Raw genomic sequence first — 11,633 nt, forward strand, 5'->3', positions numbered from 1 at the left:
GCAAAATCTGAATGAACATCGCATCTCTAAAAACGCTTGTTAGTGAGGAGCAGACCAGCCATCCGAGATATGCATGATTCCGCGATCATAATAGAGGTACAACTTAAGAAAGATGCAGAAAGGCTTCCACTAAATTGCTGTCCTAGTAATATCTACAAATACGCATATTCTATCGGTGCCATTGCGCATGCGGTTCAGTGTAGTAGATGTCGTGACTGGTTGCCACGCGAAATTTGTTAATTTGTTAGCTTGAGCCCGCCTCTCTGTACGACGATTTCTTTTATGGTTTGCTTTAATTGGATTGCGTGTACTATTAGTCGGTAAGCTTAAGAATGGCAAAAAGAAGACAGTGACGATATCATAATCTATATTCTACGAACGTTTTTTCCACATTGATTATCGTTGAGTGAGGTCCCTGACATAATTTTTGACATCAAGAACCCTCACCACAACGCACGTAAATGTGACTTAAAAGTACTAGAATGGTGAGAATCCCTCCTGCACTCTTAAGTCTAGTAGCATGCTGTCTGTGCCATCCCACTGCGTTAATTAGACTTAAATAAGGCCACCAAATTACGTGCGTCTAGTAGACTATATTTATGTTCAGTGAGCGCAGGGTTGAGTCACAAGTTTCCGGAAACACATTCGCGTGACGTCATCAACACACTTACGCACGCACATGCGGTCGCATGTAAACAAGTTGCCGAAGTCGCAGCGGGATGGCACGGTTCGAATGAGACGTTGATTATAGTTCTTTTAGTTATTATTAATGTACTAACAATGAGTAATAATGGAGCGCTAGCTCAGAATTCCTACCACAGCACCTGGTGAACTCACATGTTCACGTTATTATGATAACAGCGACGTGATTTGCGAACATCTCACAAATTTGTGCAGTGTATGGAACGCGAGTGGACGTAACGATGAAGGCAATGCGAAGTTGTGAATGTTTCAGTGGCGCCCGTACTCGGTCCACCTGACAGACAACTGCGACGAAGACGAGCTGTGGGGATTGTCCGGCTCCATCGTCGACAACATAACGGCTTCCATGGGACTGCGGTAAGCGGGAACATGTTTACGATGCGGAATCGTGGCCCCTTGATTGGCAGGGATCGAAAACAGGTTTTATAGGGTAATAGCGGGCTCATGGAACGGCGTTTCTGACAAATTGAATATCGTTTTCTTGTGCTTTACCTCGACACGTTGAACGAGGGAGCTGTTACGCCTTGAGTATATATACGGAACAAAGTTTTTTCTTCAATAGGGATGATCACTAACTTACGCTGAAAAGGAGGGGTCTAAACATAAAAACAACACTGCTCAATGTGACATCAAATGTAAATGAATTGCTGCCCAAACCTGCGTAAATAATTTCAATGCCCTTCATTATTTTGACGAGGTACGTGCACTTTCACTCATTTCAGGACATAGTACTTTCCGACACAGCCTAAATATATTTACGCCGTTTTGTAACATATTCAATCATTATGATGAAAAGTGATTTCTGTGTTGATGATCATTGGTACTGGTGCAACAGGAGACATACTTGCATGCAGGTACAAGTACAAGGCCCCAAAGGACAATATGTGGGGGTACAGGGTTCCCAATGGAACCTGGACAGGCATGCTCGGGGACCTGCAGAGAAACGTGAGCTAGCAGTCGTTTGTTGAACTAGCTGGCGTTGGTGTGCATCATATTTGTGCGGTCGATGAGTGTTGCGGTTGGCGCAGGAAAGCGAACTCGCCGTGGGTCCGTTTCTCATCACCACTATCATTGACGGGGAATTCTTATTCGGTTCTGTGTTCCTTGTGGACAACTTGCGCTTCCTGGCCGGCCTCAAGCAGCCCTTCTTCAGCGCTGTCTTCTCCAGGGTCTCCCCTTTCGACATTGAGGTATGTACTGAGGTATACCATCTCCGTGCAAAGCGACAGCTTTGTTTTGGGAAGCGCAGTAAGAATGCTGAAACCTGCGAATAATATCACCGGGGAGTCTCACTTGGTACGTTAATGCACTCGCGTGCATGCAATGCACTCTAGTGCAAGACCACAAAAAATACTTCTGCCACGTAAGTCTGCACAAGTAGCACCATAAACTTGGCGTGACCCCTGAATTTTTCTTTGCTCTGTAGCTGTGGGTGCTGGTGGGCCTGACCCTCTTGTTGCTGAGCTACCTGAGCGTCAAGCTGGTCAGGCTGCCACGTATGCAACATGATAAAGGCTTCCTGCGGACGTACGGAGACATCTTCTTCATCTACTTCGCCGCCACCATGCAGAAACGTATGTCTCTTCAGCGGATGACGGCATGTGTAATGCGCCGAGCTGATTTGTCTTATCTTTGTAGCAGTGACAAGTCAAACGTGTACACTTTTTTGTCAAAAGTATGCAGGCTACGTTGCCTGTGACCGTCAGGCCGACTACAGACATTTTTAGTGACTTCCTGTGGTATGCAGCAAGTTCCAACGCCCTGGAAAATTAAAAGATCTCTCGTATTCACCACCCAAAGGTATGGAGTGTCAGGAGTGTCATGGGAACCACACCACACAGCCGAAAGACATGCCGTATACGATGAATGCGCTGCGTAGCCTTTTGACAAGGACTATTACATGTAATTCAAAGCTGCGCACAAATAAACCTGTATGTGACTAAAAGTGTGCGTTCACAGTGAATTTTCTCAATTTTGCGACGACGAAGTGACGACACCTTTCTCGGTGTCTTGTTGTTGACTGACCACATCCACTACTTCTGTGTGCAGACTCACCGACGGAGCACGTGGGTGGGGGCGTAGTGTTCCGCGGCCTACACTGCCTCTGGCTGGTGGCCAGTTTTTTTGCCATGAACTTCTTCACGGCTAGCATGCGCGCCGACCTGCTCGTCAAAGTCGAGGCACCACGCATACGCACGACTGCCGACGTGCTGCGAAACCCCAACACACGTATCCTGCTGTTCGGCAGCGCTGGCTTCACCGAGCTATTTCTGGTGAGCTTGAGAACATCTTACACAGTGCGGAAGAGTCGATCACAAGGAAATTATCCGCATGTGTAGCATACGGCAATTCCCTAGTACGTCGTCAAAGACATGTGCGGGCGGTCTTTTGCTTGTATGTTGCAGAACATTTATTTATTTATTTATTTATTTATTTATTTATTTATTTATTTATTTATTTATTTATTTATTTATTTATTTATTTATTTATTTATTTATTTTGTTTATTTGTTTATTTATTTATTTATTTATTTATTTATTTTTGTTTGTTTATTTGTTTATTTATTTATTTATTTTTGTTTGTTTATTTGTTTATTTACTTATTTATTTATTTATTTATTTATTTATTTATTTATTTATTTATTTATTTATTTATTTATTTATTTATTTATTTGGTTAGAATTCGTGCTTACGGCTTTAGCAAAACATGTTCGTTTGGCTTTCTCAGAAGCTGAAACAAAGCATTAGTAGAACGTGATTGAATATGGCGACCCACACTCAATGGTACTGCCAAGGAGATTCTGATCGCACGCTCGTCTTGCTAGTCCACCGGCTTGATGGAGGAAATGCGCGAATCGACTCAGATGATTGATGCACTAAACTCAACGCAATGAGGACTTCGAGTACGGCATTTGAGCAAATTCAAATGATGCATCTTTTATTCAGCCAGTGTCAGAGTGTCCCATAATACAGTCAACGAATACAAGCGAGCCTTACAAAGCACCCCAACGAGGTTTTTCCGCGCATGAGTCTTTTACGTTTTCTCGTTGTTTCGCTTGGACAATCGTTCCCATCCAATTTTGCTCATCGAGTATAACCTGTGGCATGTATGTGCAGTACACAAACGAAGACTCGTATGCAGCCGTGTACGATCAGGTGCGACGGACGGGCGGTGAGCTGCATCCGTCCGAGATATACACGGACATGAACTTTCGCGACGTCCTCGATCGAAAGGCCGTCATGCTTCAGGAGGTGAGCCCATACCTGCGTTGGCACATTGCGCTCAGTTCATTGTCTGCGGCTCTTCGCGACTGCGTAGTTCACTGTGTCCACATGATGGATAGAGTTATATTTACAGGCATGTCGTAAGCCAGACTAGAGACACGTCAGGTACAACATTTGTCGGCAATGGGCAGCTGGTCTTCACTTTCTTGCGATAGGGTGTATACATGTACCAGACATCAGATATATTATAAATATAACTGCCGCTACGTAAACGTAGCTGCTAGTGGCCCGGAGCAGACACAGTGCACACGCACTAGTAGTTTTCTAGACAAATGTACAGGCTTGTATAGTTAGCGCCGATCAGGCCACATTTACGAGTGCATGATGGGAAAAAATAGAATGTTTCGAGTGCGATTGACTCTCGAATTAGCAGCTAACAAAATGTCATCGGCGCGCATTAAGACCGGAACACATGGCTTTCCCACCATACCATTTCATTTATACGAATGATTATAACCGAACTTGCTTCTATCTTCTTTTCCGTGCTGATCACGTATAATAAAGAGGAGTGGTAACAACGGGCAACGCTAGTGCAGACCTTCTGGGATATCTGCTATCCGTGTTAGCGTAACTGCATTATTCCGGTATAGTTCCTTTAAAACCTACGTATATAGTTTCTTCTACAAGACCTTCATCTCTAAGGATGCTCCACAATATATATATGCCTGTTTATGTCGTCGTATGCACCGCAAGTGTATAGAAAGGCTACATATAATAGATTTCGAAGGGTTACGCAAACGGCGCCGAAGAAAGATGAGGAAAGGTGTAAAGGCACATACAAATTACACATAAGGGCGCCGTGCGTGCGTTTAATACAGGGTGTCCCACATAAGTTTAGCCAAACTTTAAAAATATGCAAACGCCATGTAGCTGGATGGAACCAAGGTAATATTGTTTGCCGTCGCTTGCAGATACTCAGATAATTTTTTTTGCATTCCGCCTAATTGCATAATTAGTGTTAATTGATAATAAACTTGTCAAATATTATAATCAGATAAAAAGTGGCAATGAGAAAATTGTAGAGAAACATGAACAACTCCCGATACAGATTTCTGTTGCTCAATACGTGCTACATGAAAGGTGTTTTTTCGAGTGTGAACGAAGCCCGCAAATACACGCAAAATAGCCGCGCGAGTGGCCGCTCGAGGCACTGTGCGTGTATTAGCAGGTGCATCCATCATGTTTATACTGTGCTATAGCCATAGCAATGTGGCTTAAAGCTAAAGTGTTCCAATGCAGGCCAGCTTACTGGGCGCAGGAAGCAAACATGGCGCGCTGTCGTGCATGACAGCTTCTGTGATATCTAGTCACCAAAGATTTTTTTTAATTGCTAAGACTTCATGCCATTTTTTTTCCTCCGTGCATATTTCCTTATTTACGTTTGTATGCTTGTACTGCAGGATGTTAACCGCGTTTACTCTAATGGTCGATACTTGTCGATAATGTAACCGCACGAAAACATCCTATGCACTGAGTCAGCGGCAATTTTTGGACTTTATGAACTTGATCAGGAGCTTTAGGGGCCTATTAAAACGAACACACTGCCCCCAAGGGTAGCGTTCGTCATAGAATTGCGCCAAAGCGATGCATACAAAAAAAGAAGAAAGCAAAACATGGCTTGCCGCTTTTGTGTTTGTGTTTTCTGCAGGAAAAGGGCACGATGGAGGACCAGATTCGGCGCAATTGTCCCGCCTATATGGGACGAGGCTTCTTCTACTTCAGCGAAGAGTCATTGGGATTGCTGGTCCTATCATGGGTGACCCGCAAAGATTTCGACCCCATAATTCATCGCGAAATGAACTACAGGTGCGTATGGAGTTGTTCAACTGAACCATCAGCAAGCTGTTTTTTTATCTCTCGATGGCTGGCCTCCGGCCGTTTATACTACACATGCGGGCCTAAGAAACGGGCAGCTCACATGTCTTCGTCAGAACCCTGACGCCATGAAGAACTCCACTTGTCGAAACTACTACTGCTATTATTATTATTATTATTATTATTATTATTATTATTATTATTATTATTATTATTATTATTATTATCACCATCATCATCATCATCACCAACAACAACATTCTCTATTCTCTATCATAAGAACTCCATTACTTGCATTGCTCAACATCTGTACGCGATAATTCATGATCCACAGTGTTTCGCATCTATGTTTTTCCAGATCACGCAACACGGTCTGTCGTTGTCTTACCAGTTTCCAACATTTCCCTCTTGACGTACAGAAAGCACACCGGGTAATGCGCACTGTTGTTATGAAAGTTAATAAAAAAATGTCACAGTTTCGTCCTAAGGCCGAAGCAATGAATGCGATAGCAACGATAGCAACACAGCAATGTCATACGAAGTAAGGTGAGCGGCTTTGGTAGCAATATGAATTGTAGTAAACATGAGCTGATTAAGTAAGCAGGTGTGCTGCGGCGTAAGTAGATCGACATGAAGAGAGACTCGATGACCACGAGAAGGCGCGTGTGAAACGGTGGTGTTGATGAGAAGCGCTTCCCGTGGGCAGCGCGTGCGAAGGGACACACCTGTAGCGCTGCACTGCCGACCCGGGCAGCATTGCATGTGTAGCGTGCGTTGGAAAATGTGGCCCGACTATTACTAACTGTGGTGTGAGCGCGCACAAACAAACATGAATAGATCACACTGAATGACTGCAGACAACGACTGTCAAAACGCTGGCAGTAAGCGCATATACGTCGCAGCGGGCGAAGGTACGTGCGGTCTATCGCTTCAACGGAAACTGAGCGGCGAATGCACGGCGCATAAAGGTCAGAGCCGTGTGGAGATAAGAGACGGTGCGAGCGAGCGACGAGCGCGGTTGTTGGCAGAGTAAAAATGCGTCCCCCCCCCCCCCCCCCGCTCCCTCCGGCGCTCGCTTCCCGCTTCCTTGCTTGCGCGTGGAAGATTGAGTGCGTTCGCTCTCCGTGACAGCGTGCGTCCCCGCACGCTTCCGCTCGGGCATACGGCGCGCGGCGAAGATTTTATCTATACGGAACCTCACGGCGACGGCGACGACGACGACGACGGCGACGGCAGAAATCCGGTGAAAGTGTCCATATAATTGCTATCGCAATAATAACAGTCGGTGGGTCCCATGTTAACGAGAAGAAAATGCATAGGCATCCAAAGGCTGTATTAATTTTTGCGCTGCGTATCATCCTGGCAGCGAGTTTTCGTATTCATAATAACGTTTATCCTGTTTCATCGAAGAAAACAATACCCCTTGTAGAAACGTTGGCCCCAACGAAATTCCTTGTTCGACCGCTGTTGTACCCTTCAACACTTCATTTTCCCGTGATCCTGTGTCTTGTTTGGCTTTGATCTATAGGAATGTGTGCATGGCGTTGCAGGATCCGCTGGCTGGTGGACACTGGAATGGTGCAGTTCTTCATGCGCGACGTGTCCCCAGGTCCCACCGCGTGCTGGCTGCAACAACGCCACAAGAGCGACATGGACGGGCGCATGCTGGAGTTCGAGGACCTAGAGGCCGTGTTTGTCCTGTACGCGCTGCTGCTGCAGTTGGCACTCGCCGCCTTCATTATCGAATGCCTTGGCGCTGTCTACGCCAAAGGCTGCGGTCGGTTTTGCCCCACTGTGCAACGCGGACGTTTCTAGCTTTTTGATCGCTCGGCGCTGTCAGAGTTGTAAACGCCAGGCTGGCAAAAAGGATGCGTTGTCTGCTCTCGCACTTCCGTGGCAGTGCGTCAGGCAGAAGATAAAAAGCTACGAACAGTTGTCTCTATAGCGTATTCTGTTAAAACCTTAGGTTTATTTGCAGCTTCCGTCTAGATTGTGTGCGTTAATAAGCAGCTGAACATGCTATAATGCCTGGAAAACATTAAGCGAATTTGGCAAACAAATTTTGCGCAACTTCCGGTCACTATGCGATATTGAGGTCGTCACAGGCAAGCATATTCTCGTCGAGGCGTTCAGGAAGCTAGAGTTATTCCCGCTATGATGGTACTAATCTGCCGCCATTGCCGCTTCTCGCGCAGTATAGGCTAAAGCGGGGTGAAGCGTGCAAGCGTTTTTCAAATCACGCTTTAACGCTGATGTGTAGTTTGGCAGCGAAAGAAGGACTAAACTCGTAACTGCTTCAATAATAGCTAGAATTACGGTTGCTTTCACCATTTAAAAGCTGATGAGAGATCTGCTTTGCACGTGCCGAACATATTTTTTTTTTTCGTGAGCTTTATAGAATTGATTTATTTCCCTTGGTTTGAGGGCAATTATGATGTCAGAGAAGAGGAGGAGGAGTAGGCGGCGCCACCTACAGGTACCAATATTTCCTCAAATAAAGCTAATAAAAATTATTCAACATCTCTTTTATTACTTTTGTCAAGCGCTAGCGAGCGTCAGTTGACACACCCGCCGCGGTGGCCTAGCGGCAATGGTTATACGCTGCTATAGGCACGAGGTCGCGGGATCAAATCCCGGCCGCGGGGGCCGCGTTTCGATGGAGGCGAAATGCAAGAACGCCGTATCCCGTGCATTGAGGGTCCGTTAAATACCCCTTGGTGGTCAAAAGTAATTCTGAGTCCGCCACTAAGGCGTGCCTCATAATCAAATCGTGGTTTTGGCGCGTAAAACCCCAGAATTAATTCGTGCATTCAGTTGACATGTATAGTTTGTTTCTGCTACATGTTTCAACACATAAGCCGTGACAATTCGGAAGCCCGCGATGCCGAGGGCGACGTGCAGTCTGGTGTCGCAGCTTGAGGCGACGGCAGTACCGTGCCTCCACGCATTTGGGCATACTAGAGCATCCAGACCTGGAAACGAATGTTTAGGCTTGGCAGACACGGACACGCGGCGCACAACAACGAATGATCACTCTACACTAACGACTGCTGTATGACGTTTGTATGAAAAAATGTGTGGCTGTGATGGCAAAGGGTAAAGATAATACGGAGATCTGAGGGGCTGGAATTTCTGTGTTTGTAAAGGCGCTCAAAATGCTGCAGAAAGTGCACGAGAACACAGGGCGATGCGCAAGGCACACTCGACGGCTTGCGTACGTGAAATTGTTTTTGTTTTTAAATCATCTTTAAATCCTGCTGCAGTCATGCGACGACTGCAGGCGCACGTCGTGCACGGTCCCTGTAGCTTTCCTAATCTTGTCTCCTGGCACAGTATACCTTCTGTACTGGCCTATACCATTGCTGGTGTCGACGCAGCTAGGCCTAGATTCAACTTCGCGCAAGAAAACCTAAGAGCGAGACGGAGAAAACAGCGGTAAGGGGAGCCTCAAGTATTCGCTGGTGAGACGACAACGGTCGCAAGAATTAGACGCAGTGAGACGGAGGAGAAAAGAACGGGCCTGCCAAGAACAGGCTGAGGCGAACAGGCAACGTGATGTATATTCACTGACAGAATTTTGCACTATCTGAGGAAAGTGTTTCATGAGTATTGTAGCATGTGTGAATAAAGCATACGTACCACATAATATGTGCCCAGAGCTTTCTTTATGCAAAGAAATGCAGTGCAAATCTGCGCATACCATAGCGCAGGCCATTCCTGCGAACTGTCAGGCTCGCCGTCTTCTGTCTCCGACGTGTCCTCAACGTCGCCTGCGTGCTGCGCTGGAAGGGTAGGAAATATACGGTAGGTGTTGAGGTGTTCCTCACGGGAGCTGTATTCTGACTGGGACACCATCGTTGGCAACGTTGGTGACGCCGCACAATTGCAGTGCCTTCATTGTGGGTATAATTCTTTCTTGTCTGTTTTATATATATATATATATATATATATATATATATATATATGACAGCGAATTCGTTTCTAATTTGAGAACAGTCTTTGGAGGAAATGGTGTCGTAAATGTGGCAGTTCGCGCACTTTAATACGTTTACACAGCGCTTATCCACAATAGGGGAAGGAAGAACCTGGCGATTGCCACAAATAGAAATAGATAGATTAATTATTTGAGCCTTGTCATATAAACGTAAGAAGATCATGGCCGCAGGAAAAGTATACATTCATTCGCTTTGTCCTATGGGTGTCACTTCTTTCTCATTTGTTTCAGTAGTGTATTACGTGCAATCCAATGCGCAACGTTGAGCTATGCCTTGGAACCTCCATAATGCTAAGGTACTGTTCACTTCTGTTGTCTTTTAATGTTATCCACGCGATTCTTAGTCATATTGCCAAAGTGGGTATAACTTATGTGATAGATAGACAACGGCGATGATGACAGCATCAGTGAGGGAAAACGTAACGCTCTTTTTTTTAGTGAACCAGAAGCTATTCAACCTTTCTTTCTTTCTTGCCGCCGCTTCTCCTCCCTCCGCAGAATGATCCTCATATTTCCAACTGGCAATCTGGGTTTAGCCCTTACAACACCAAACATTTTGTCCTTTCGTGCCAGTCTATTAGGCACAAGCCATGGGTCGATGATCGATGATTGGTGGGTCCAAGCGCAAAGGTACATACCTCTGTGAACTAGCGAAGCTGAGCCTGACTAAGTCTAGCTAAGCATGGTTGGGACTACTTAAGCTTAGTCAGTCATCGATAGGCAATTGATAGCCAATCAATAGCGAATCGATAATCGATTGTTTATCAATAAATTCCGAAAATTGTTGGGGATGACTTGGTAGTGCTTAGCCTAGCCCAAATACGTGGCCAATACCTTGCAATAGCCAATGAATAGCCAATCAATAGCTAATCGATAATCAACAAATTATCAATAAATTCCGGGAAATGCTGGGGATGACTTCATAGTGCTTAGCCTAGCCCAAAGGCCAGGACTAGTTAGGTGTCCATCAGCTCCGCTGTCTCTTTGGCATTGCGCCTCCAGTGCAAGCTACGCTAATTTTTTAGGCGCGAAGCACCTTATGCACCCGGGCTGTCGGCGTCTCCTGTCGTAATGGTCGTAATAGTCGTCGTAGAAGTCACGCTAAGCACGCGGCTCGTGCGCGTGCTCGGCACAAGCTCGTGCTACTGCTTCCGCATTCGCCGTCGTCTTCCACAGCTGCCTGCGTTGAAGCAAGCGGTTCGTGCTCGCGCTCGGCACGCGCTCGTGCCATTGCTCCCACGTGCGTCGTCGTCATCGTCTTCCACAGCTGGCTGCGTTGCCGCTCTTCATTCCAGCGTAGAATTTCACTTCTCTTCTGTCGTCGTAATGGGGAGGCCGCGTTTACGTGGTTATGAGTCATTAGTATGAGCCCATTAGCGGTGCATCACTGCATGATTCGCACCTCCCCAGGTTTCACGTTAGTGGAGCTGCATTTCGCTGAGTCATGCGAACGCCGAGTTTTTTTTTTTTTTCTTTTGCCTTTTCTCCTGCCCGGCAACGTGACGTCCCTTTTCAGCGAAGACATCGCGTGGACGTGAGCGTGCAGGGAGCAATGAAAAATGGTTTTAAAAAATTTATCGCAGTTTCACCCGAAAGGCGAAGCACCTATTGCGATAGCAAATTAGTAGAGAGCTATACGGAGTAAGGATGGTAGTTTTATCAGCTGTATAAACTTGGACATGCAGCAGCATCAGTAACGCGCAGAACTGTTGTCGACGCCGTCGGCGTTTTGCCCGCGTTCGCACCGAACGCGCGTGGCGTTTTTATATAAATACGTATTTGGTGCCGCAGCTAAACGTCGCCTCCCCTCCGCGGCACGGCCGCGTAGACCGTATCTT

General features: G+C 46.1%; 2 protein-coding genes across 2 annotated transcripts; both read left to right on the top strand.

Annotated features, from left to right (window-relative positions):
* The first annotated feature begins 946 nt into the window (after nucleotides 1-946).
* LOC119448400 (glutamate receptor U1-like) lies at nucleotides 947-4,070 on the top strand. Its single transcript, XM_037711722.2, has 6 exons — nucleotides 947-1,059; nucleotides 1,557-1,647; nucleotides 1,731-1,892; nucleotides 2,129-2,276; nucleotides 2,752-2,975; nucleotides 3,819-4,070. The coding sequence occupies exons 1-6, from the start codon at nucleotides 947-949 to the stop codon at nucleotides 4,068-4,070; spliced, it is 990 nt and encodes a 329-aa protein (XP_037567650.2).
* A 1,597-nt stretch (nucleotides 4,071-5,667) lies between these two features.
* LOC125945177 (uncharacterized) lies at nucleotides 5,668-7,797 on the top strand. Its single transcript, XM_049666789.1, has 2 exons — nucleotides 5,668-5,792; nucleotides 7,352-7,797. Exons 1-2 carry the CDS (start codon nucleotides 5,683-5,685, stop codon nucleotides 7,614-7,616), a joined length of 375 nt encoding a protein of 124 aa, XP_049522746.1. The 5' UTR covers nucleotides 5,668-5,682; the 3' UTR covers nucleotides 7,617-7,797.
* Nucleotides 7,798-11,633: the final 3,836 nt, after the last annotated feature.

This window comes from Dermacentor silvarum, chromosome 4 (assembly GCF_013339745.2).
Source record: "Dermacentor silvarum isolate Dsil-2018 chromosome 4, BIME_Dsil_1.4, whole genome shotgun sequence".
NCBI lineage: Eukaryota > Metazoa > Arthropoda > Arachnida > Ixodida > Ixodidae > Dermacentor > Dermacentor silvarum.